At 35.6% G+C, this 25,694-nt stretch overlaps 1 protein-coding gene and 1 non-coding gene across 12 annotated transcripts in view; both read right to left on the minus strand.

The window, feature by feature from the left end:
* Positions 1–9,385: 9,385 nt before the first annotated feature.
* Positions 9,386–25,694, minus strand: part of FAM184A (family with sequence similarity 184 member A) — a 127,689-nt gene continuing 111,380 nt past the window's right edge. For 2 of the 11 annotated variants that reach the window (XM_040474504.1, XM_040474501.1), the window contains 6 exons: positions 24,321–24,505; positions 23,750–23,896; positions 16,674–16,791; positions 13,966–14,070; positions 11,300–11,502; positions 9,386–9,733 (listed from right to left, as the gene is read on the minus strand). In XM_040474504.1, coding sequence (XP_040330438.1) covers positions 9,652–9,733; positions 11,300–11,502; positions 13,966–14,070; positions 16,674–16,791; positions 23,750–23,896; positions 24,321–24,505 — 840 coding nt within the window. In that variant the 3' untranslated portion in view covers positions 9,386–9,651. Of the gene's footprint in view, positions 10,465–11,299; positions 11,536–11,599; positions 11,941–13,965; positions 14,071–16,673; positions 16,792–23,749; positions 23,897–24,320; positions 24,506–25,694 lie in introns of those variants that run through there. The other 9 variants (XM_040474502.1, XM_040474500.1, XR_005790013.1 and 6 more) reach the window with 8 other exon arrangements.
* LOC121030158 (U6 spliceosomal RNA) lies at positions 14,535–14,641 on the minus strand. Its single transcript, XR_005790089.1, has one exon. It is a non-coding gene; the product is annotated as a U6 spliceosomal RNA (small nuclear RNA).

Genomic DNA, 25,694 nt, shown 5'->3' on the forward strand with positions numbered 1-25,694 from the left:
TTTTTTTTTTTAATTTTTTTTTTCAATGTTTATTTATTTTTGGGACAGAGAGAGACAGAGCATGAACGGGGGAGGGGCAGAGAGAGAGGGAGACACAGAATCGGAAACAGGCTCCAGGCTCTGAGGCATCAGCCCAGAGCCTGACGCGGGGCCAACTTGACTTTTCTAATGACTAATGATGTTGAACATCTTTTCATGTGTTTATTGGCCATTTGTATGTTTTCTTTGGAGAAACATTTAAGTCCTTTGTCCATTGTTGAATTGGGCTTTTTATTGCTGCTGCTGCTGCTGTTGTTGTTGTTGCTGTCGAGTCTTAGTAGTTATTTATATATTCTGGCTATTAATCCTTTTCAGATATATGCTTTGTGAGCTTTTTTTCCCCTTTTTGAGGGATTGACTTTTCACTTTGTTCATAATTTCTTTTGATGCACAAAGGCTTTTAATATTGATGAAGTCCTATTTGTGCTTTTGTTAGCTATGATTTTGGTGTTATAGCCAAGAAATCATTGCCAAATCTAATTTCTGTTTTCTTATAAGAGTTTTATAGTTTTAGCCTTTATGTTTCAGAGTTTGATCCACTTTGTGTTTTTGTATGTGGTGTAAGGTAAGGGTTCATCTTTTTTTTTTTTTTTCTTGTGGATATCTGGGTTTTTCAGTGCTATTTGTTGAAAAAAACTGTCCTTTCCCCATTGAATGGTCTTGGCACTCTTGTCACAAATCATTGGACTATATGTGTGAGAGTTTATTTATGGGCTATTTTATTTGAAAATTTTGAATACCAATAAAATTAAAATTATATTGTTAAAATTAAATATAACTACATTCAGAAAATTAGATGTCGTAATTCCAAGGATTACCAGAGGTGGTTCATATGTAGTAACCTTCCAAACCAAAATTAAATGGTATAGTCCATTGTCACAGTGGTATCATGTAACAGAGAATATTAGAAAGTTTGTGATAACATAAAAGAAGTTATGCATATCATTATTTTCAAAGAATATGTCTATTCCAAAATATGTTTTGTTCTCCATTTCATATATGAAAATAATACTTAAGAGACTTCTACAGATAATTTTTAGCTGGATCCAAAGCAATATACTGCTCTCAATATTTTTATATGCTTTTATCTGAATACTTAACTCAGAAGCTTGTTAGTGATATATTTGCAAATATCTTATTTGTATTGTTTTTCTTACAAAATTTTGCATTTCGTTCCTGTGAACATGAATAAAGCATTCCAACCATGTTATATTATAAACTTTTCCTTCTCTACCCCCTAATCCACATTAATACTCTCTACAACATGAAGAAAGACACAGCAAAATAAACCAATCATGGTTCAGCTGTTCAAGAAGCACTTCTCACAGCATGCCATATGTGTGCTCATGCTCTCTCTCACTCTCTCATTTTCATTCACATGCTCTCTGATTCTTTGTGATTCTCCCTGTAGGACCTATCTCTTTAGTCCAGATTTAAAATCAGAGTGTTGGGGAAAAGCTAACAGCTAGAAGCTTACTGTTTGATGATGAAAAGACTTAAGTAAATATGTGAAGATATTAGGAACAGAAACAAGAGTTTTAATCATACCTACATACATGATTGGTTATGAAGGAAGTGACCAAATGAGATAAAAACTAAATATCTCAACCTGTAAGTAAAAATCAGCTTGACCAAAGTAAAATATATTGTGATTTATAATAAGAAATATTTGACCTTTGTCCCATTTCTGGCACAGAGCTTCTACAACTATTGGAATTTCCTAAGTGAGGAGAGGGTTGAAGGTGTCTTTTGTTATGTTAATCAGGTGATTTTTAGACCCCACCTAAGGATGGGTGCTCTGCCAGGGAGGCCAACCCTGTGATTAGAGGGTTGGAACCCCTAGGCCTCCAGGGAGGGAAAAGGAATTGAAGATTGAGGTCAATCACTAATGGCCAATGAAGCCTCCATAAAAACACAAAAGGACAGGGTTCAGAGAGCTTTCTGGTTGGGGAACCAGAACACTTCCATTTGCCATTGTGCCAGGCCCCAAACCCCAGGATCCCAAGAGGATCTTGTCCTATGTATCTTTTCATCTGGATGTTCATCTATAGCCTTTAATATCCTTTGTAATAAACCAGCAATCTAATGTGTAAATAGGTTTTACTTCTAAACTGTGGCATACAGTGTGTTTACTTCTAAACTTCTTTACTGTGGTTTTACTTCTAAACTCCTGGCATAAAAATAGTGTTAACATAATAAATACCATTTTTATCATTGTTCTCACATCTCTGCAAACACTCTTCCTCCTTTGACCTCCATCCTGTTGTACTTACCTAACAAAATCCTAATCCTGGTGAAGTATAATTTACCCATTCATATAAACGTGTATCCAAGTAGCTGAAGATGGCCAAAGAGCAAAATCATGCTGATGGGTTTCAATATAAATATATATAGCCTCTGATCTCAGTCACTTCTTGATAATCCTTTTATTCTTTAGTATATTTGCTCTTCTACTTTCGAAGACAACTATTTACTCACCTATCATAATTTATATCTTTCCCAAACTATCTCATATTATCTTTGCAGGAAGGTAGGGTAGAAGGTATTTTATTACCCAGACCTGAAGACTGAGTCACAGAGGTTCTTTTTTTTTTTTTTTTTCAACATTTATTTTTATTTTTGGGACAGAGAGAGACAGAGCATGAACGGGGGAGAGGCAGAGAGAGAGGGAGACACAGAATCGGAAACAGGCTCCATGCTCTGAGCCATCAGCCCAGAGCCTGACGCGGGGCTCAAACTCACGGACCGCGAGATCGTGACCTGGCTGAAGTCGGACGCTTAACCGACTGCGCCACCCAGGCGCCCCTCACAGAGGTTCTTTAAGATACTTGTCAGTGGCAGAGCCAGCACCAGGGAGCCTCAGAGGAGGTGAGCTTCCTTCACTGGAGTATCCAAGTTCAGTCAGGGTTGTTATAGGGGAGATTTAAGCATTCTGTCAGAGATTAGAACAGATGGCTTTTAAGGACTCTTTCAACTCCAAGATTCTAGGATTCCATGTTGCTTTTTCTATCAAAATAAATGTTTTGCTAAAACTGTTTTTCTTCAGTTATAGGGCTAACCCCATCTGTGGGGTGGGGGGAGAGCAAGAGAGAGGTAGAAAGGCTTTAATCTCATCCTAGGGTTCCTGTCACTCTGGAGACCAGACCTCAGAAAGGGAGGGCAAATCCAAACCCTATGTAGGACCTCTTTGGCAGAGTATCATGGTGGCATAATAATGGCTCTAGGTATACGATCAGCAAGGACAACATTGTCACTGCAGGAATGACAGGCAGTTCAACGGAGGTTTCCTGGACCTTCCTTCCTTTGAGATGCAGTCCTATTTTTTATTTTTATTGTTTTCTAAGGAAAGTATTTATCTAATGTTTTTATTGGTATATAGTTGATACACAATGTTACATTGTTTCAGGTATACAACATAGTGATTTGACAAGTCTGTACATTATGCTATGCTTACCACAAGTGTAGCTATCATCTGTCACCATACAATAAACACTATATTCTGGCATTACAATACCAGACTATATTCCCTATGCTGTACCTTTCATCTCCAAGACTTAATCATTCTACAACTAGAAAACTATCTCCTATTTCCTTTTCCTTTGTCATTTTGCCCATCCTCCCACCCATCTCCCTCTGGCAGCCATCAGTGCTCTGTATTTATGGGTCTGCTTATTTATTTGTTAGGTTCCACATAGAAGCAAAATCATATGGTATTTGTCTGACTTCTTTCATTTAGCATGATACCTTCCTAGGTCCATACATGTTGTCACAAATGGTAAGACCTCATTCTTTTTTATGGCTGAGTAGTATTCCATTGTGTGTATATATGTGTATATGTATCATTTCTTCCTTATCTCTCCATCTACTCATGGACATTTAGGTTGCTTTTATATCTTGGCCATTGTAAAAAAATGCTGCATTAAACATAGGAGTGCATAGATCTTTTTTAATTAGTGTTTTTGTTTTCTTTGGGTAAATACCCTGTAGTAAAATTATGGGATCACATGGTAGTTTTGTTCTTTATTTTTTGAGGATCCTCCATGCTGTTTCAGTAGTGGCTGCAGCAATTCACATCTCCACCAACAGTGCACAAGGGTTTCCTTTTTTTCCATACACTCACCAACACTTGTTTCTTGTCTTTTTGACTTGTGTGAGGTAATATCTCCTGGTGGTTTTGATTTGCATTTCCCTGGTGATTAGTGATACTGAACATCTTTTTTTTTTTTTTCCAACATTTATTTATTTTTGGGACAGAGAGAGACAGAGCATGAACGGGGGAGGGGCAGAGAGAGAGGGAGACACAGAATTGGAAACAGGCTCCAGGCTCTGAGCCATCAGCCCAGAGCCCGACGTGGGGCTCGAATTCACGGAGCGCGAGATCGTGACCTGGCTGAAGTCGGACGCTTAACCGACTGCGCCACCCAGGCGCCCCTGAACATCTTTTTATGTGTCCGTTGTTCATCTGTATGTCTTCTTTGGAAAAATGTCTATTCAGGTTCTCTGCCCATTTTTAATCAGATTATTTGTGGCGTTTCTGGAGTTGTACAAGTTATTTATTTTGGATGTTAACCTCTTATTGGATATGTCATTTTCAAATATCTTCTCCCATTCAGTAGGTTGCCTTTTTGTTTTCTCGATTGTTTCCTTTGCTGTGCGAAGGCTTTTTTAATCCCAATAGTTTATTTTTGCTTTTGCTTCCCTTTCCTGAGGAGACGGATCTAGAAAAATGTTGCTATGTCTGATGTCAGTTATTGCCTATGTTTTCTTCTAGGAGTTTTATGGCCTCAGGTCTTATTACATTTAGGTCTTAAATCCATTTTGAGTTTATTTTCTTATATGGTGTAAGAAAGTGGTCCAGATTCATTCTTCTGTATGTATGTAGCTGTCCAGTATTCCCAACACCATTTATTGAAGGAGGTTTCATTTCCTCATTGTATATTCCTGCCTGCCTTTTCATTGATTAATTGACCATAAAGCATGGACTTATTTCTGGACTCTCTAGTCTGTTCCATTGATCTCTTTGTTTTTGTGCTAGTACCATAGTGTTTTGATTACTACAGCTTTGTAGTATATCTTGAAATCTGGGATTGTGATACGTCCACCTTTCTTGTTCTTTTTCAAGATTACTTTGGCTATTTGGGTCTTTTGTGATTTCATACAAATTTTAGTATTGTATGTTCCTGATCTGTGAAAAATGCTATTGCTATCTTGCATTGAATCTGTAATTGTTTTTGTGTACATTTAAACAACATTTTTTAAAAAATATTTTTTAATGTTTATTGCTGAAAGAGAGAGAGAGGGAGAGGGAGGGAGGGAGGGAGGGAGGGAGGGGCAGAGAGAGAGGGAGACACAGAATCTGAAGCAGGCTCAAGATTCTGAGCTGTCAGCAGAAAGCCCCATTTGGGGCTCGAACTCACAAACTGTGAGATCATGACCTGAGCCGAAGTCAGATGCTTAACTGACTGAGCCGCCCAGGCACTCCTAAACAATATTCTTCTAATTCATGAGCATGGAATATCTTTCCATTTGTTTGTGTCATTTTCAGTTTCATTCATCAATGTTTTAGTTTCCAGAGTTCTTTCTAACTAACCTCCTTAAGATTATTCCTAGGTGTTCTTTTTAAGATTTTATTTCTAAGTAATCTCTACATTGAATGTGGGGTTCAAGCCCACAATCCCAAGATCAAGAGTCACATACTCTATCAACTGAGTCAGCCAGGCACCCCTATTTTATTCTTTTTGGTGCTATTGTAAATGGGATTGTTTTCTTAATTTCTGTTTCTGCTACTTATTAGTGCGTAGAAACACAACTGACTTCTTTGTATTGATTTTGTATCCTACAAGTTTGCTGAATTCAATTATTCTGTTTTTGTTGGTGTCTTTAGGGTTTTCTATGTATATTATGTCATCGGCAAATAGTGAGTTTTATTTCTTCCTTATCAAACTGTATGCCTTTTATTTCTTGTTTGATTGCTGTGGCTATGACTTCCAATACTATATTCAATAAAAGTGGTGAGAGTGGACATCCTTGTCTTATTCCTAACCTTAGGGAAAAATATGTTTTTCATCATTAAGTATGATGTTAACTGTGGGTTTTTCATAAATGGCCTTTATTATGTTGAGGTATGTTCCCTCTAAACCTACTTTGTTGGGAGATTTTGTCATGAATGGATGTTGTACTTTGTCAAATGGTTTTTCTGTACCTATTGTTGACATAATTTTTATCCTTTGCTTTGTTAATGTCATATATCATGTTGATTGATTTGCTAGGTTGAACTACCCTTGCATTATTGGAATAAATCCCATTTAATCATGCTGTATGATTTTTTTTAATGTCTTGTTGAGTTTGGTTTGTTCGTATTTTGTTGTGGATTTTTGCACCTGTGTTCATCAGAGATATTGGCCTGTAGTTTTATTTTGGAGTATCTTTATACAGTTTTGGTATCAGGGTAATGCTAGCCGTATAGAATGTATTTGGAATCTTTGCTTCCTTTTTTTTTTTTTTTTTTTCTTTTTTTCAGAATAGGTATTAACTCTTCTTTAAATGTTTGGTAGAATTCACCTGTGAAGCTAATCCTGGATTTTTATTTGTTGAGAATTTTTGATTACTGGTCAATTTTGTTACTGGTAGTTGGTCTGTTTCAATTTTCTATTTCTGGTTCAGTTTTGAAATGTTATATGTTTCTAGAATTAATCCATTTCTTCTAGGTTATCTAATTTGGCAAAGAATTTTTCACATTATTTTCTCACAATCCTTTGTATTTCTGTAGTGTCAGTTCTTTCTCCTTTTTTCTTTCTTACTGGATTTACTTGGGTCTTTTTTTTCTTGATGAATGTGGCTAAAGGGTTGTCAATGTTGGTTTCATTGGTCTCTTCTTTGTATTTCATTTATTTCTGCTGTGATTTTTATTATTTCCTTCCTTCTCTTAACCTTTGCTTTTCTTCTTCTTTTTCTAGTTCCTTTAGGTGTGAGATTAAGACTATTATTTGTTCCTGCAGTTAAGCCTGTATTGCTCTAAATTTCTCTCTTGGAACTGCTTTTGATGCATCCCAAAGATTTTGGACCATTGAATTTTCATGTTCGTTTGTCTCCATGTATTTTTTTATTTCCTCTTTCATTTCTTTGTTGAGCCATTGGCTTTTTAGCAGCATGTTATTTAGCATCCATGTGTTTGTGTTTTTTTCTAGGTTTTTTTTTTTTTTTTTTTTTTTTTTTGGTCTTGTGTTTAACTTCTAGTTCCATACTGTTGTGGCCAGAAAAGATGCATGATAAGATTCTAATCTTTTTAAACTAATTGAGATTTGTTTTGTGGCCTAACATGTGATCTGTCCTAGAGAATGTTCCATGTGCCCTTGAAAAGAATGTGTCTTCTGATGTTTTGGAATGGAATGTACTGTATATGTCTGTTGAGTCTATCTGATCTAATGTGTAATTTAAAGACACTGTTTCCATATTGATTTTCGGTCTGGATAATGTATTCATTGATATAAGTGGGGTGTTAAATTCCCATGCTATACTGTCAATTTTTCCCTTTATGTCTGTTAATATTTGCCTTATGGTTTAAGGGCTCCAATGTTGGGTGCTTAGATATTTACAATTATTGTGTTTTGCTGGATTGATTCCTTTATCATTATGTAATGTCCTTTCTTTTTTTAATCTCTTGTTACAGTCTTTGTTTTAAAGTCTATTGTTTGATAGATGTATTGCTACTCTCATCTTTGTTTTTATTTGTATGGGATATCTTTTTCCATCCTTTCATTGTCTGTATGTGTTTTTAGGTCTAAAGTGAGTCTCTTGTAGGCAACATATATGTAGGTCTTTTTTCTTTTTTTTTGCAGCCAGTATGGCAATTTAAAATTCTAAATCAAATCATGCTATTTATTACATGCTCAAGATTCTAGAGGATTGAGTTGAATTCCTTACTAAGCATTTCAGGCCCTTTGTAGCACAATGGAAAGAGCACAGCTTTTAACCTTTACTAGTTGTATGCTTGTGTTTTTCATTTGAGTTGTTAATTAAAAATGTTGAATTCTAATAAAAGGCTAGATGCTTAAGGAACGGTTGCTCTCTTATGCCATGTTCTCTAGCCCTTACACATTGGACCCATAGGATTGCACTTAATTCTCTGGATGTAGCTGGCCTGTTCTTTCTTGACACTTGCACTAGTTTGTATGTGAAACAACCCCGTCCCAGGTCTGGTTAATTCTTACTCATCCTTCAGTATTACAGCTGGGTACCATTTCCATGTCAAGCTTTCCATGTCACCATTTAGGTAGAATCAATCACTTCCTCCTCTCTGTTCTCATGGTACACTCCATAAATCTTATTTGTGTGCCTTCTGAGGTTGCTTAAAAAAGAAAAAGTGGTCCTTGGCTATTTCAGCAAGTATATGCTTAGCTCTTTGAGAACAGATGTTCATCATCTCTGTATATCTGTGTCTAGCACAGTCACCTACATGAGTACTAATCATCAATTCCTTGGTAAATAATCTCCAAATAGCAGATATATACAAGTTAGGTATGGGAATAAGTGCTTATAACTAGATTTGTTTTCTGAAATAAGCATTAACCACTTTTCTTAGAAAATTTATTCTCAGTTGAAGAAAAAAATTCAGAGCAAGTATTTTATATAAACTTTTTTTTCCAGGATAACTTATAAGAACATGCCAACTGTGCACACTCATACACAGTGGTTTGTTTCTTGAAGATTTGGTGAAGATTAAATAACATGATCTTTCTACTGCCCCTGAGCACAGTGTCTGACACATAGTAACCATTTAAAAAATTGGTCTTTGTTGTTGTTACAATCATTCATAGACCCGGTATTTGTATTTATCTTGTTCACCCAGATTTTTCTAAAATCTACATTGCTCAATCAACTAAATTTGGCACTCCAGTTGTTGAGTAGTAGTTGAGTCCATGTGTCAGTAACAAACTAATTCCTAAGACAAATTACGATAGAACTGTCTCTACCAAATAGCCTTTGGCCATAAATATTAATCATAGATACCAACTGTATTAGAAGCTCTAGATCCCCAACTATCAGAATAGTAAAATACACTATAAATAAGTCAGCAGTATTTTCTGTAGTTGAAAATCTACAATTTCCACAAGCGTTTTCATTATAGTCTTGTACATTTAGAGGACACAGTTTATATTATACATGGTAATGGAACAAATGAGTAGATTTACCTATCCTGATTTTGTTTTGATTATTGAAGTCAAATAATTTGATATTTTGTTATTATGCAGGAAAACTCTTTTCAGAAAACACTTTTTGGGTAAGTCTTACCTAGAATTAAAAAATACTTAAAAACTCAAACTTACTAGAAAAAAATGAAAAGCACTGTTTGTTCTAATAAAATTTATTATGCAGTAATTACAAAGGTTAAAGACTCCTCCATCTCAAATAAAAATAACTGTTATAATTACACACATAATATAGTAGAGTGATTCCAGTAAATATCACAGGAAATAGTGTATTTGCAAATTGGAGAGACAAATACTTTCTCATTCACAGTGTCTGACATAGGAAAGCCTGTTCACATAATGGTCTGTATAAGGTCATGCTCTTAGGAACAGTCCACACAGAGCTGTTGCCAACACTACTCTTTCAGAACGTGAAGTACCGGGCAAACCACTCCTGGCGCTGGGGATCGGGAGAAGCCACCGGGGAAGCTTCACTCTGAGGAGGACTGAATTCATAAAAAAAGAGAGACATGTAACCCAGCATTAAGCTGTTTTGCAAAACGAAGGGAAAAGCACAAAAAAACACCAGTGTAGATGACCACAAGTGGTTCCCTGCATTAGATGTGTTTTGTAGACCCCTCTACACTAGATTGGGTTCTCCACTCCATGAGAGTGTGAGAGTGCATCAGCAGCTCAGATGAAGTCAGTTAAGGAGGAGCCACATCAAAACAATTACAAAAAATTACAAAAAAAACCCCAAAATCCAGACAGTTGAGAAAAATAATGTCACCTTCTTTGAATAAAGAAAATTCAGGAGGAATTGTGAGAAATAAGAATAAGATAACATTCCTCTTTTTCGGCACCTTTTCTTCTAGCTAATTAAAATTTCAGAATCTGACAGAAGCATTTGGTTTTTACAGATGTGTCCTCAAATATAACTAACTTAAGTAACTAAGCCATGGTACAGTATTTTTACTACATGTATATTTATATTGAACTATCATAATTCCATAAGCAAATACTCTAAGGGGAAAGGAGTACCATTCAGAAGCCAGTTTCCCCTCCATCTTCAAAGTTCAAATTTATACTTAATTCTAACTAAAGAGTCTTTGGGCTAGTTGAGAAAATAAAAGAATCCCTACCGTCTTTGGGGGAAATTACAAGGCACGCAACAATGTGTAATGGAAACTCCAGTAGTCATGTTCCTTGAGCTCATGCACATGCATCTTACTGATACCTGAACATACCCATGCACAAGGGAAAATAAGCAACACAAAATATTTAGCAGGAGACACATTCAAAACGTATTTGACTATTTTCATTCTTGCTATTTTTTCTCTTTAAAACAATTTGTCATTAACTATGTAATCACTTACCCTAGAAAAAGATAGTCTACCTGTAAGGCTATTACTGGTGACACAGCTGAGATTTAGTAGGAATAAGTTAAACAGTAAATTTAAAGCAGCACAGAATCAGTAATAGTAAGGTAAACATTTACCAAAAACCAGTACTTTCTGACTTTATTTAATGGATAAACAATTGGGTTTCATTCAAATTCTCCTTGTGAATGCATTTAATCAAGTCCGAGTTTAACTTAAAATTGGAACGTCAATGGTAAAAAATTTTTTTTATTTTTTGCTTACGTAGATCATGAAGTTCCCAGAGCTTACGTATATTTTATTTTGGCAGTAAGCATATATATTTGTAAATAAGCCTGGCAAACAAGACAGTGAAAAAATATAACAGAAATAAAAAATAATTTAAAGTTCTGTAATAAAGATGATTAGTGAAAAAATTGGCTACAATACTCAAAATGAAGCAATTATCCATAAATATTAAGAATTAGCACTTCTTTCAGTATATAGAAAAACTGACAAGAAATTTTAAAAAATCTGAACAGCCAAAAAGAAGTTCTCTAGAGAAGTGATAAATATATTTTGAAAAGATTTCACAGTAATATGTTTTTTTCCCTAGGCTGTCCTTAAAGTAGTGAATTTCTGCAATGTAAGAAGGTAAATTTCTCAGGTTAAAAAAGAAAAGAGAAAAAAAATCATTGGTGAGACGGGGCTCACCTCAAAAATGTCTTGGGCTCTTTAGGTGGCACTGGCTGTGGAAGTGGTTTGCTGCTGTTGAACTCGGTATCGTAGACTGGAGAATTAGGAATGGGAGCCAGGCGGTTAGGATGTCCGTTGCCCACTCCACCAGATTCCAGAGCACTTAGATTGGGAACACTCACAAACCTGTTTGTTGGTGATTTATCATTCTTCTTCTTTTGCTGCATTAAAAATAATACATGTGAGGATAGTCCCTGTATAAGGACAAATGAGAAAATAGGAATAGTAGAAGATATAAATTTGGCATGGAAAATTTTCGGAAGCTTTACATTAAATTGGGATGTTAAAATGAAACAGTGTCACCCAAAGTGTGGTCTGGGGATCCTTGGAGGTGTTCTTTATCTACATGGAATCCTCACAGACAGACATGCTCCTGGGCCAGAAAAGAATGAGGATTGGTGTTCATGGGGAGGGGAGGAGACAGAAAGAATGCCAAAGGGTAAAGAATACGGTGAGGAAATGGGGAAGGAGCAGGTCGTGAAGATACCACAAGGCTAAACGGATTTGGGCTCAAATTAGGAGAAGACGGTATAAAGTTAAACAGTTTTAAAGAGAGGTCCGTGAACTTTAGCCTTCTGTCAAAGGGAGGCAGTCCTTGTCTGGAAAAAAGAGGAAGTGAAAAAATACTTGGCACAGTAGTTTGAGACATATTCCACATTCCCACTTAAGACCCAAAGCTGCCTTACAAGAGAAAATTAAGTCTGCATAATTAAATCTCATTTCCCAGTTGGTAGTATCACTAATTGGCTCATAATCTTTTAAAAGCATTTAAAGGATATAAAACAAAAGTGATCCATCTTTTTTTATTTTCTAGTTGGTCTTTAAAATCAGATAGCAAGAGGAATATAATCAGAGTATCAAAACCTATCAGTTTACAAATCATTAACTTAAGTCTCTATTTTATTCGCACTCATCTTGCTGTGCAGAATAAAACTTCACAAGTTGCAAGATATTTTTAATACTCCCATCTTTTACTAAATGTGTACTAGTTAAATTTATGAAATATTTTTCTGCAAAATGATTTGAGTGTTTTACAAAAAAAGCCTAATTGGCCTTTTCCTTTATTTACAAAGTAATCTACTTGCTATCTACAGATTGCCCTCTGTCATATTCTGTCAGTCATGGAGTCTCTGACAAAGAGTCTTTAGCATAACTGAAAAAAGAAAGGATATCTTCTAGAATCACAATATTAGTGAAAGGTGAAGTCATTCAAAAATTAACAAAGATGTATTGTGTGCATTTTCTTGTTCTGGTCACCAGAGGGCATTAAATAAGCCCATTTAAGGTTACTATTTGAAGAAAAAAAAATACTGTTATTATAAAAGTGTTATTGGTGTTATTATAAAAGTATTATTATAAAGTTCTACGGTAATGGTTTTATAGCTAAAACTGTAATTCCACAAAATATATTAGAAATATTTTCCTTTTTATTATCTTGTTTCAGCAAGTCTCATAATCTTGCTCTCTAATTAAAAGCTTATTTCATCCTAAATTATGGACTTAAAAACTGAAACTAACTATATTAATTCATTCACCAATTACTTACTGAGAACCTTCAATGTGCCAGGCAGTATTTTAGGCTCTGAAGCTATATGCCTCCCTACTTTAGTCATTCTGTTTCATAAAACATTTAAGTCACTCTATGTTAAAGGTTTAAGTTTAAAGTTTGGAGCACTTTAACTTGTGAAGGAAGGATAGAATCCCATGTTCTTAACAGAGAAGTTCTTATGAGCTTTGAAAACAAAAGTTTCTGGCTAAGGGCCTAATAGAAATTAGGCATGATGGGCAAATTAATTAAATCTGAATCAAAAGACAGCTTTACCACTAGTACTTTATTTCTATTACTGATGTCTTCCAGAAGATATAGAAGTTCCTGTGAAGCCAATATAATTATTTATTCTTATTTGCTTTATTCACTTACCTGTGGTAGCTTATAGAATATGTGATGAAGTTTGCAACTGAACAAGTATTTATTGATTACCTACTATACCCAAAGCACTATGAGGGGAGCCATAGGAAGCTGGGGTACAAAGATGTGTAAGACTTAGCCATGTCCATCTCATTTGTCTACAAGGCTCTTCTATCTGTCCTAAGAGAGTAACAAAGATGGCCCAAAAAATGGGTCGTCTTCAATTTTAATTGTCATGAGAGGTCCTAAGACTGAGAGAAGTAAAGCCTTTTTCCAAAGACTGGTAGGCAACAAAATACATGTCCAATGCAACGTCCATTAAGATGGCAGGCCTTAGGCTTTACGTTAGGGAGAGCTGTTGTGTATACAGGGCTGGAGTACCTTTAGGATCCCACAGAGAATAGTGAACACCAAGAAAATGACAAGAAATTATCCTGAGGAGATTTAAAAGTTAGTTTTCTTTGGCGATATGAAAAACAGAATGGTAGAAACCAAGGGTTTATAATTAATAAAATGTTTTAAGGAATAAGAATTCTCAACAAAAATATTAGCCTCGTTCAGTGAAAATGTATACATAAAGAATTCATAGATTTTAGTCCTAAATATTAAATTGAAAACATTGTTTGTAAGCTTTATCCTATGCTGCTCTAAATATTACAATTTTTTAAGCAAGTTTTAAACTACATCCCTATTTTATGGTGTTTACAGCACATACCTTAGTCAATGGATTAATAACACCAACAGAAGGGCTTGAGTTAAACATTTTGTTGAAGTTAGTTTCTCGATTGACTAATTCCAACTGATAAAATTTATTATCCTCCTATGCAAAAGAATTATAAACGTCACTTAGACATTTTCTATTGAAAATTTAAAACTGTAATGTATAAATGCCATTCCATTCAAAATTTAATATAAAACCTGAAGATTTATACACCTTGTTCATCAAAGATTAAAAAAATTTTTTTAATGTTTATTTTTGAGAGAGAGAGAGCGAGCGAGGATGAGCAGGGGAGGGGCAGGAGAGAGGGAGGCACAGAATCCGAAGCAGGCTCCAGGCTCTGAGCTGTCAGCACAGAGCCCCACGCGAGGCTCACTCACAAACCGTGAGATTGTGACCTGAGCCAAAGTTGGACGCTTAACCGATTTGGCTACCCAGGCGCCCCAAAGGTTTCTAAATCTGATTGCCAGTGTCTTAAGGACTGCTGGTGGGATGGTTATCAAAACCTTCCAATACCCTATGCTTTGAGACTCTTCTCTACCCTTTATTTTTTTTTAATTTTTTTTTAAAATATGGAACGCTTCACGAATTTGCGTGTCATCCTTGTGCAGGGGCCATGCAAATCTTCTCTGTATCGTTCCAATTTTAGTATATGTGCTGCCGAAGTGAGCACCTTCTGTACCCTTTAATAACTTTTCCCTTCAAGATTGGATCGAAATGGTTTCCTTGGTCCCATCTCTATTCCAAACTGCGGGCTGTGCAGTTTGAACATGCTTAACTTACATTCATGGAGTTGTGTACATGGTTTTGTTGTTTCTATAAAGGTGATACTGATACAGCATTATCTTCAGTACTGCAAATACATTTCATCTTGCTTAATCTCCTCTCTGAAACCTCAATGTTCAGTTGACTTTTGAATAATACAGGTTTGAACTGTGTGGGTACATTTACACACTGATTTTTTTTTTATAAATACAGTACAGTACTGTAAATGTATTTTCATAGTGACATTTTTCTTTCTAGCTTACTTTATTGTAAGAATACAGTAATAATACATATACAAAATAAGTGTTAACTGACTTTGGTATCAGCAGGGCTTCCAGTCAACAGTAGTCTATTAGTAATTCAGTTTTGGGGGAATCCAGTTATGTGTGGATTTTCAACTGTGCACAGAGTTGGTGTCCCTAACCCCTGCATTATTCAAGGGTCAGCTGTATTACAGCACTGGTAATCACTGACCAGAGAAACAGTGACCTACATAGAGATAAATCTTTGCCTTTCGTGTGACCAGTATATGTCAACTGAACAACTAAACTTTAGGAAATAAATACATGAGTGTGAAATGCAGGACTGTGCTCTAGTAGAACTAGATTCTTCATTCCCTTCTTAGTTACCACTACCTTTTGTATCATTAATCTCAGCCCACATGCTTCAGAGTCGACAGAATCAGGGTATAGTGGAAAGCGTGTAGAACATCCCTTAGCTGGATTCCTAGTCTGTCACCAACTAGGTGTTGCTTTGAGTTTGTTTTATTCTTTGAAGTCTGATACCTATCCTGTTATGAGGATAAAATACAACTATATCTGTGACGTATGCTAAGAACTGGAAAAGCTGTTTCTACCATGGATGAAATATACTTAATATATTTGCTAATAACTTCATGTGTGGAATGTAATGTAATCAAAGCAATCTATGAGGGCTGTGCTCATGTTCACAATGCCTGGGAAATCTTGCCAATGTCTGCTCCTGGCTCCATAATGAACCCCAATCTATGACCTGCTGCTTTTGGCAGGAACTTCTAGTCCCAGCCAACAGGATAGCTTTCCTAGATGCTAACATAGATAAGTTAAAGAAAAAGGACTTCAGAAATAAATGCTTCTAGGCTCTCTTTTCATGCTAATGTCCACAGTTTTCAGTTGAGGAGATCAGTGAGCCAATAGAGTGATTAGCATTCTATTTTTAGTTTTACTCTGAAAGATTTTTCTTTTTTAGTGATAGTAAAAAACAATACTTTAATTATGGATCAGAAGACTCTAAAATGTTTCATGAATTATGAAACATTTGTGTATTTCATGAAGGAATAATAGCTTCAATGAAGGCAGTCTATTTATTGTTAAATCTGTATTTTCTTCTTTGATGGACTGGTCAGAGACCCTAACACCTCAGTTTGGACCGAGACTCTCAAGAGAGAGCCTGAAGCCTTTCTTAGAACCCTAACAAAATGGAACCCTTTTCCCATGGAATATCCCTTTGGATCAGCGTAAGTTAACATGACTAACTGGAAGTATACGGTACAGGATGATGCATGCATGTGTCGACTCTTCTTTCCTATCCAACTCTAATTCTACATGAACAATATGTATATTGTTCATATAGTATATTAGCTGTACCTTGTATATAACTTCAAACGTATATTAACTGTACATTGGCAATGACATATTATTTAAACATATGTCCTAAAAAAGACTCTTAAAAAAATACTGAAAAGAAGCACAATCCCTTTACCCTAATACCAAATTTAAAATTTTTAATTACTTTGTATTTCTTAATTCATGAACATTTTAATAAACTTTCAATCACAATGCATATAGTTTATACTTTCAATTTTCACTTAGCATTACTTAATACTTTTCCATGTTTTGCAAACCCACAGTCTATTGATTACTAACATGGTTACAACCTCCCCCTCCCCCCGCAAATCTTACAATTAGTTTCTTTATGACTTGGTCTCTTTCTGTAAGCATGGCTTTTAATTCTGTAATCATCTGTATATCTTCTGGTTTTGATTCTCTCATTAGATATTTTTCTTCCATTTCTTCTAGTCTGAAAACAAGAAACCTTTAGTTCATTGATAGGACTCAGACACATCCTTTTTAATACCTGCAGTTTTCAAAATAGTCCAGCTGAACACATACAAAATTTAAAACCAAACTTTTTTCCTTAAAACTTTTCAGAATAACATGGTTGCCTCAATAGCTTATTAAAGCTAAGATAGCTTATTAAATAGCCTTATTAAAGCCTCTACAGGGTAGATGATGTTTATTAAAGACTTTGCAGGTTACTTTTGGAAGAATTCACTCATTGTAAGTCATTCAACAGTGTGTGGGGATGAGGGGAGGTAAGTTCTGTAGAAGAAATGATATATTGAATAATACCTCTAAATACAGGTTTGATGCTGGAATTGCAGGCTCACTATCAGGAGAACTTACCAAAATTATACTCCTGTGTGATGACATAAGGATTGGTAACATATCGAAAAGGGACAAGGGACAAGAAAAGATACAGAGGAAAGGGAAACAAAGGACACATATAATAACATCATTCTTTTTCGGTTTATGGGAAACTCAATTTAAAAATTCTGTATTATCAGCTAATACATTACACTGTAAAAAAAGTACATCAGATAATTTCATTTTTCCCTTTTTCTGCCCTGAATGAGACGAGAAGGCAACAGGACTGAATGCCACTGAAGACTCCAGGATAGAGGCCACCCTTTATGAGCAGAGGCTCCATAGACCATGCAGGGTCCAAAAATATAGGACAAGGCAGAATGAAGAGGATGCAAATGGAAACTGCTACAGAAGAAGTACTTTCAATTTTAGAAAATTTAAATAGAAAGACTTAAAAATTCACTCCTTTGAAAATAAAAGGATAGAAATTAAGCTCAATAAAATCATGGTGGATGAAGACACACAGAAAAACTTATTCACTCAACAAATACTGAATAACTTCTAGACAATCTGTCTTCTAGGATTCTGTGATCTCCCACCCCCTAATTCTAAATGGGTACAAGAATCTCTGTGTACTTTAGGAATTTTAGTAAACTCCTACACTAACTCACTCCAAGCTAAAGTTCTAATCTAGAGGGTTTAGGGAGGTGTGTGGGTAAAGGGAAGTGTGGGGTTAGGAAGGGGCAGTCTCAGAATCAGTTGGTCTTTGTCAGTTCAGTTTGAGGTTAGTTTCACTGTCTTTACTTTTGTTCTTTTGTGACCATGCAGACTGAGTGAAAGATGTGATTCACGGGGCTCACATAAAGGGACTTGCATTTTATAGTGATACAGTGTTTTAAGGGCAACAGTTTTAAGAAGCTTGAGAAACAATAATCCAGTCAAGGAAAAAGGCATTGGGTTTAATACTGGAGTAGCCACAAGATGTCACTGTAGAACTTTATCATTAAACACAAAATACAAGATTTTTGAATTGCTTCCTGCAGCTAAACAAGAATACTTGGCAGTAAATGATCACTAAAAAAACTCAATTTAACACCTTATTTAAAACTATTATGGAAAAAAAAACCCAAAACAGAACAAAATTAAAAAAAATAAAACTATTATGTCTATTGTTTTAGTTCTAGTACAATGAGAAGTTAAGGAAAAGTAAGTCTAAATCACTTACAACCCATGACCCATCTTTTTTGCTCTGAGCCTCAATTCTAGTGTAAGTTCTCATTTAGGTAAAGCATGCTTTACCTACAAAACTGTCATCAGTTAATCCTCTCCACAAAATGACTTTCTCTCTCTCTCTCTCTCTCTTTCTCTCTCTCTCTCTCTCACACACACACACCTTTTAAAAGATACCTGGATATTAAAGGGAAAAAATAATTGATTAAATTGAAGAAACCATTCATATAAATATAAATGGGAAAGCATTAAAGGAGAGAACAAGTAAAATGATCTAGATTTAACTTGCAAATATATTTCCAGAATTACCAAGTCTTTCAAAATCCTAACAGGAAGAACCCTTGGTATTACTCTGATCCATTTCAAGCCAACACTGGTCAACAATCTCTTTCTTCAGTTGCCCCTGTGAACTCTAGGCCAGCACTGCTTCCTAAAGACTAGGTGTGAACAACTGGTGGTACAGGAAATGATCTTAGTTTTATTCTCCTTTAATCTTTCTGGTCACAAGAAGGAAAAAAGTCACAGTTTTGTTCTATGTATCTTAAATGGCCTTAATAACATATGCTTATTACCTTACTTCATACCACTTGGGCAGGCCTGCAGCATCAGATAGTAGCTAGGATCTAATAACATTGTTGTATTTTCACAGAATTTACATTTGTATAATTACAGCCTAGCTTCTATTTATTTATTTACTTATTTTTAAAGTTTATTTATTTTGAGAGAGAGAGAGAGAGAGAGAGAGAGAGAGAGACAGCATGAGGGGGGAGGGCCAAACAGCTCTGCACTGTCACAGCATGGAGCCCAATGTGGGGCTCAAACTCAAGAACCCACAAGAATGGTAAGGATGCTTGACCAAGTGAGCCATCCAGGTGCCCCAGCCTAACTTCTATTTAGAAAAATGGATACAGGGGCGCCTAGGTGGCTCAGTTGGTTGAGCATCCAACTTCAGCTCAGGTCATGGTTTGTGGGTTCAAGCCCCCTGTCGGGCTCTGTGCTGATGGCTCAGAGCCTGGAGCCTGCTTCTGATTCTATGTCTCCCCCTCTCTCTGCCCCTCCCCTGCTCACACTCTGTCTCTCAAAAATAAACGTTTAAAAAAAAAAGAAAAATGGATATGATTTTTCAGTGGTGATAATGGTTTTACTGCAGAAATAATCAAGTTTTCCTGTTAAATTTTTTAAGTTATAAGTCAATTAAAAATATGAAAACCGTATCAAAGGTAGCTGGTAGCCAGAAATGACCAAATTCTGAAAGGTTAATAAAGCCTGGGAAACACTGCCTTGAGGGGAAATGTACAAGTTTGTATAGTCTTTTACTCAAAATACAGATTCCCATTAAAAGTAATACTGAGAACAGAAGACTATGGGGGAGGAGAAGGGGGAAAAAAAAGTTAAGGGAGACAGCCAAACCATAAGAGACTCTTAAAAACTGAGAATAAACTGAGGGTTGATGGGGGGGGGGAGGGTGGGTGATGGGCATTGAGGAGGGCACCTGTTGGGAGGAGCACTGGTTGTATGGAAACCAATTTGACAATAAATTTCATATTAAAAAAATTTTTAAAAATTAAAAAAAGTAATACTAGAGAAAACATACTAGAAGAAAGTAATACTAGAAGTAAAACATATATAATTACTAATTAGGTCACTGTTGGATTCTCCCCAGGCATGCATGCCCTGATTTTTTTTGGCTCTGGGAATATATAGGTCAATGTCTAGGGTTCATGAACAACACAAACCAAAAATATGAATACATAAAAAAGCTGTATAAAACATATAAAAAACTTTTCAAGGTGGCAGTACTCCTATGCTTTATAAAAATAATTGACAAAGTCAGCAAATTGAGATTATAGGCCAAACAGTATTGGCACACATATATTTTAGAATTTTAACTATATAAAAATAAACTCTATTATACCATCCTTCTCTACAGTTTAAGGAAAGGAAATACAATAATTGAAGAAGTTTAATGTTGAACCTTTCTTTCCCCATAATTTATGGGCACAGACTACTATCTCCTTACCTCACAAAACTTATGAACACAACCTGAATGGTAATTTAAAAATCAAACAACAACAACAAAAGATGATTAGAGTAGTATAGATAAAAGAACTCTTTTATCAACAACTTTTAAAGAGTGGTAATTCCAATATGGTGGAGTGTTTTTTCAATTAGGGATTACTTACCTACTTAAAGGCCCCATACAGAAAACTCAATGCTTCCCCCAAGAAGAAACTCCTTTTGTTTCAGTACAGTGAGAAGTTAATGTAAACTAGACAATCAATAATAATCTCTGAACTCCCCTTTTTGCATAATAAAGATGTCATGACCCCACCCACGTTCTATATAGATTGATTTGGCTTAAAGTTCTTTAAAACAGCCATTCTCTCATTTGTTCCTAAAACAAACAAAAACTATGACATATTAGACACAAGGGTTTTACTACTATCCCACTCAGGAAAATAAAATAGTTTCTATAGAGTATCAGAAAATCTAAGACTTGAGTACCTAGCACTAGAGAGGGGGTTTTCTAGTAATCATTCCATAACTACAGAACTCATCACCATTTCTACAATGTTTAGAGGGTACCTTTCCATTCTTTAAATTTCCATTCCCCTCTTCCCTGAAGTCCAAACAGGGTTTGGGGCAGGAACAGAAATAAAGCTTCCAGCTGCTCGAGAGGCCCTTCCACTTCAGGCTTCAGCCTGACCCATAATGCTGCAGCCCTTCCACTACCACCCACTTCTATGATTCCACAGGGCTTTTCCAATTTCAAAGACTTAAAGTTAGCATGCAGTTGATTAGGAACTTCAGTAAGGTGTCCATAGTCCTTTGCAACAGGCTAAGAATAGTTCAAATGTTGTGTCCCCCCAGCTCCTTAACCTGGAATGCAGTCTCCCTGCTCATCACCACTGATGAAGGCATTCAGCAGATCCAAGCACGCTGCATTTAAGGATATGGGGCAGAAATATCTCAACTGTCTAAAATTGTGCTTTCCAGGGGTGCCTGGGTGGCTCAGTTGGTTAATTGTCTGACTTTGGCTCAGGTCATGATGATCTTGCGATTTGTGAGTTCGAGCGTCGCATCGGGCTCTGTGTCAACAGCTGAAAGCCTGAAGCCTGCTTCGGATCCTGTGTTTCCCTCTGTCTCTATCCCTCCCCTGCTTGCAAACTCTGTCTCTGTGTCTCTCAAAAAAACAAAAACAAGAAACTGTGCTTTCCCAATATGGTAGCCACTAGTCCATACGTGGCTATTTATATTTATATTAATTAAAATGAAATTAAAAATTCAATTCCTTGGTGGCACTAGCCACAATTCAAATGGTCAACAGCGATTGTGGCTAGTAACAACTGTACTGGGCAGAGCAGATACAGGACATTTTCGTTATCATAGAAAAATCTGGGCAGCCCTGGTCTAAATACATTTATTTGAGTGTGTGTTTGGTTTCAACTAAAAGAGTAAATACCTAAACTAGAGACTAATTGTATGATAACAGTTTTCTGGTGGAAAAAGAAATACAGTTGGTTAACATGGATCTAGCTGAAGTCTAAAACAAGTGGTAGATCTAGAAAAGCAGATCAAATATTTGACCCATGAGTAATACTAATTCAATTAAAAATTACCATAATTAGCAAAACTAAGTTATTTACTATCTACTGAAAATTCCTAATGTGTAAAACCATATAAAACAGAATAAAGTAGAAACAAATCTTTAATCTTTGTAAATTAACATTCCTAAGGAGACAGGACACATGGATAGACACAGGTTATTTTTGTGAGCATGTTTTTTCAGACTGTGAAGAGGGAGATACCAGGATTTCAGTCTCTGCTCAATGAGTAACACTGAGGCCAGGAGAAGGGAAAGCCAAGAGTGGGGTTTACTGTAACTAATTTTTGCAAAATGCCTAAGGTGATGGATGCACTCTTCTACATGGAAGATACCTGAGCTCTTACTGTAGCTCAAAAGGATTTAAATATTACCTCCAAAACCAGGAAACACCAGAAATCATCGTGACTGGAAAAATGATCTCACAGGTCTCCTCATCATTTCAAGTATAACTTCATAATGTGATAAATGTTAGAATTCTCAAAAAATGCATTCAGGAAACATTCAAGTGCCTACTAATGCGAAAATCCTGTGTGTCCATTGCAGAGTACTTCACTTGAGAAGCCACCACTGAAGTAAATACCAACAACTGGGGTCTGTTTTTTGTTTCAGCTGAAGTGAATGTGGTTGTATATGTTACATATATGTAACAAAAGCAACTATGAAGCTTAATCAGTTAAATGAATAAAATGTGAGGAGATATTTAGATGGGGATAGGTAATCAGGTAGTAACAACAGATTATTCTAGACTGTAGAGGAAACGTAACAGAATCTCAGAAGGAAACTGTCAGTGTGGTGGACACAGGTGGATAAGGCACAGTGACACTAGGAGTTTAAGTTTCACTTTGAGACTAAGGTTAACGGGATTAGTCACTATTTTGACTTTACTGAACTATGTGGAGATATTTACATATTTTTATTCAGCATTTTAAATTGACTGGAAGAAGATAGACTAAAGGTGAATAAACCATTTGCAGCAGCAGCAGCAGTTTAGAGTAGATTAATTAATTCTAAAATAATTTAAGTTGGACCAGGGTTTAGGGCACAGAGATGGAGTGAATGTTATTTGCACATTGGCTATAAGAGTTTAGAAATGTGGAGAAAAGAGAAAAGCTATTAAATACTTTCTTAAAACATTAGGCAACAGTGATAAATCTTGGTTTTAACAATACTGGAGTTACTATGTATGAGTAGTAACTATCTGTGATGTTTAACTTGCACTAATTTTTCAAATCAATATTAAATGTTTGTATGAATTCCAACAATCTCTCTGTAGAGTATAAGATATTTTTATAGTTTTTGCTCTTCTCCACTTCCAATACCCTGTAATCCACTCTCTAGATGGAAGTACTGTCATTAAAATTCTGTATTTGTTTTTCAAGATTTTTTGATATTTGTATATAAAATATGTATTATTAGTTTATGTATAGGATCATAATATTCCTTTTGGCCACAATATGCCCTTTGTATTTAATATTATATAATGGACATCTTTGGAGTTTTCACCATGGCATGTCGGTTCAAGATCCTGAGGGACAGGCTTTAGGCAAGGACTGTCCTAGCAGAACCAGAACAGTGGCAGCTGAGAAACATTCAATTGCCTTATTCTCGTTAAATAAAATATCATACTGCAATTACCATCTGGAATATAGCACTTAGGTTTTCTTTTTTAAGTATCCCTTAATTAGATTTAAAAAGAATAGCTAATCTGAGGTTAGACACAGTCTCCTCAGTTTATGTCCCACATATGAATTTTCTTTAATATAATATGACTTACGACACTTGTAAAGCTGCATTTATTTCCTTGAGTAGCTCGTTAGTCTTATTAAAATCTGCCCGCATGATATTTTTCTCTCTGAGGTGGTCTGCTGTCATGACATCCAGCTCTTTTTCAAGTCTCTTGTTTAAATCTTGTTCATGCAACCTGTTTATTTTTGGTTAAGAAAATGTTATTCTGAAATCAAGCTTTCAAAACTTTCTATATTCTACAGATTTGAAATGGTTTTATGTATAATATAGAGAAAATTAATGGAAATAGCCTAAAATAACTTACTTTGCTCCTATCTTTGAGTTTGTTAAAGTTGTCTCCTTTAATGCTTTTTAAATTACATTTTATAAAGCTTTTAGTTAATTGTATAGTTTCCAAAGTTAATGAGTACATACATATTATTCAAAATACCAACATTTTATCTATGTTCTAAATTACAGCCATCAACAAATAAAGGAGTGGTCTTCAATATCTACGAGAAGGCAGTCTAGTCATAAAAATAAGCATGTATTGCTAACTACTATTATAGCAGTCTTTCAGGTAACACTGTATATTCTGTCTGTTGTGATTAATGACATACCTCATCTGTTGGTTAGATTCACTTCGTATTCTGAGAATTTCTTTCCCCTTAAATTCCAATTCTTTAGTTAGGGCACTTATATTTTCATGAAGGTGCTGTACCTCCTTATCCAAGTCTGAGATGTGATGCTCTCTGTGCCTTAATTCCTCTTGTAGATCTGTTATTCTACACATATGTTCCTTACTCTGCAAAATACAAATAATTATTTTTTAAAGTAAGTTCTGTGCGGAACTTGGACTCACAACCCCGAGATCAAGAATTGCATGCTCTACCAACTCGGCCAGCCAGGTACCCCTACAAATAATTCTTAAACGTATTCTAATATTTGCTTTCTGCATTTATCTAAAGGAAAGAAAACGACATACTGGAATGTCAAATGTAATGACACTGCTTCGAAAGCAAACTGCTGAAAAAAATCTAAAGGCTCTTCTTTTTCCATATATATATGAAGTGTTTATATGGATACAGTTTATATGGATAATATCAGGGTGACAAGAGGCCCAAAAGACCATAAAATGCAATTTCCCACACATTTTACAGACAAGGAAACCAATACCCAAGAGATACCTGTTCAAGGAGGATGTATATGAATGGCAGAGCTCAAATTAGAATGCAGGGCTCCTACATACTCACCAAGTTATATGGGCTTACAGTAAAATGCTGGCACCACTGTCCTTTAATCTAAAAATTCTCTGCATCTAGGGAGGCCATCCCAACACACACATATCATATGGTTTAGAAAGCAGACTTTGTCTGCTTTGTGCTGATCTAACAGTTACCTTGTCTGAAAGATAAGCTCCCTTCCATATTCCTAGAAGTCACTGTTTTTCACAATGTCTACTAGATATTGTCAATTTCAGTGTCAGCATAGTTGAAGATAGAACTTCCCTCCATGATTATAAGGTGGCTCATTTAAAACTTCATAGCAATGAAGAGAAAATTTGAGCTGATCATTTAACAAAGCTAAAGACTAACAAAGTAAAAGTCTTAAGTCTAAAAAATAATGGACTTCATTACACTAGGCCTAGAAATCCCTCCACCTGGATAGACATATATTCAAGATCATAAATTCTCTAATTAAAGGAAGTACACTTCATTAAAGAGTGAAGTTTAAAAAGCATAAATATTACCTGTGCTAGAGTGGTATGGAAATATCTTCTTTTTTTTTTTTTTTTTGAGGACCTACTACTTCCATAGCTATGCTATCCAGCATGACTACTTAAATTCAAGTTTAAATGATTTAAAATTAAACAAAATTGAAAATCCTGGTCCTTGGTCACACTAGACATATTTGGCCCATGTGGCCAGTGACTACCACAGTAGATAGCAGATACAGAAGAGGTCCGCCTATAGACAATGCTGTTTTATGGTATT

Source organism: Herpailurus yagouaroundi, unplaced genomic scaffold (genome assembly GCF_014898765.1).
Source record: "Herpailurus yagouaroundi ecotype Mexico unplaced genomic scaffold, PumYag 139, whole genome shotgun sequence".
Taxonomy (NCBI): domain Eukaryota; kingdom Metazoa; phylum Chordata; class Mammalia; order Carnivora; family Felidae; genus Herpailurus; species Herpailurus yagouaroundi.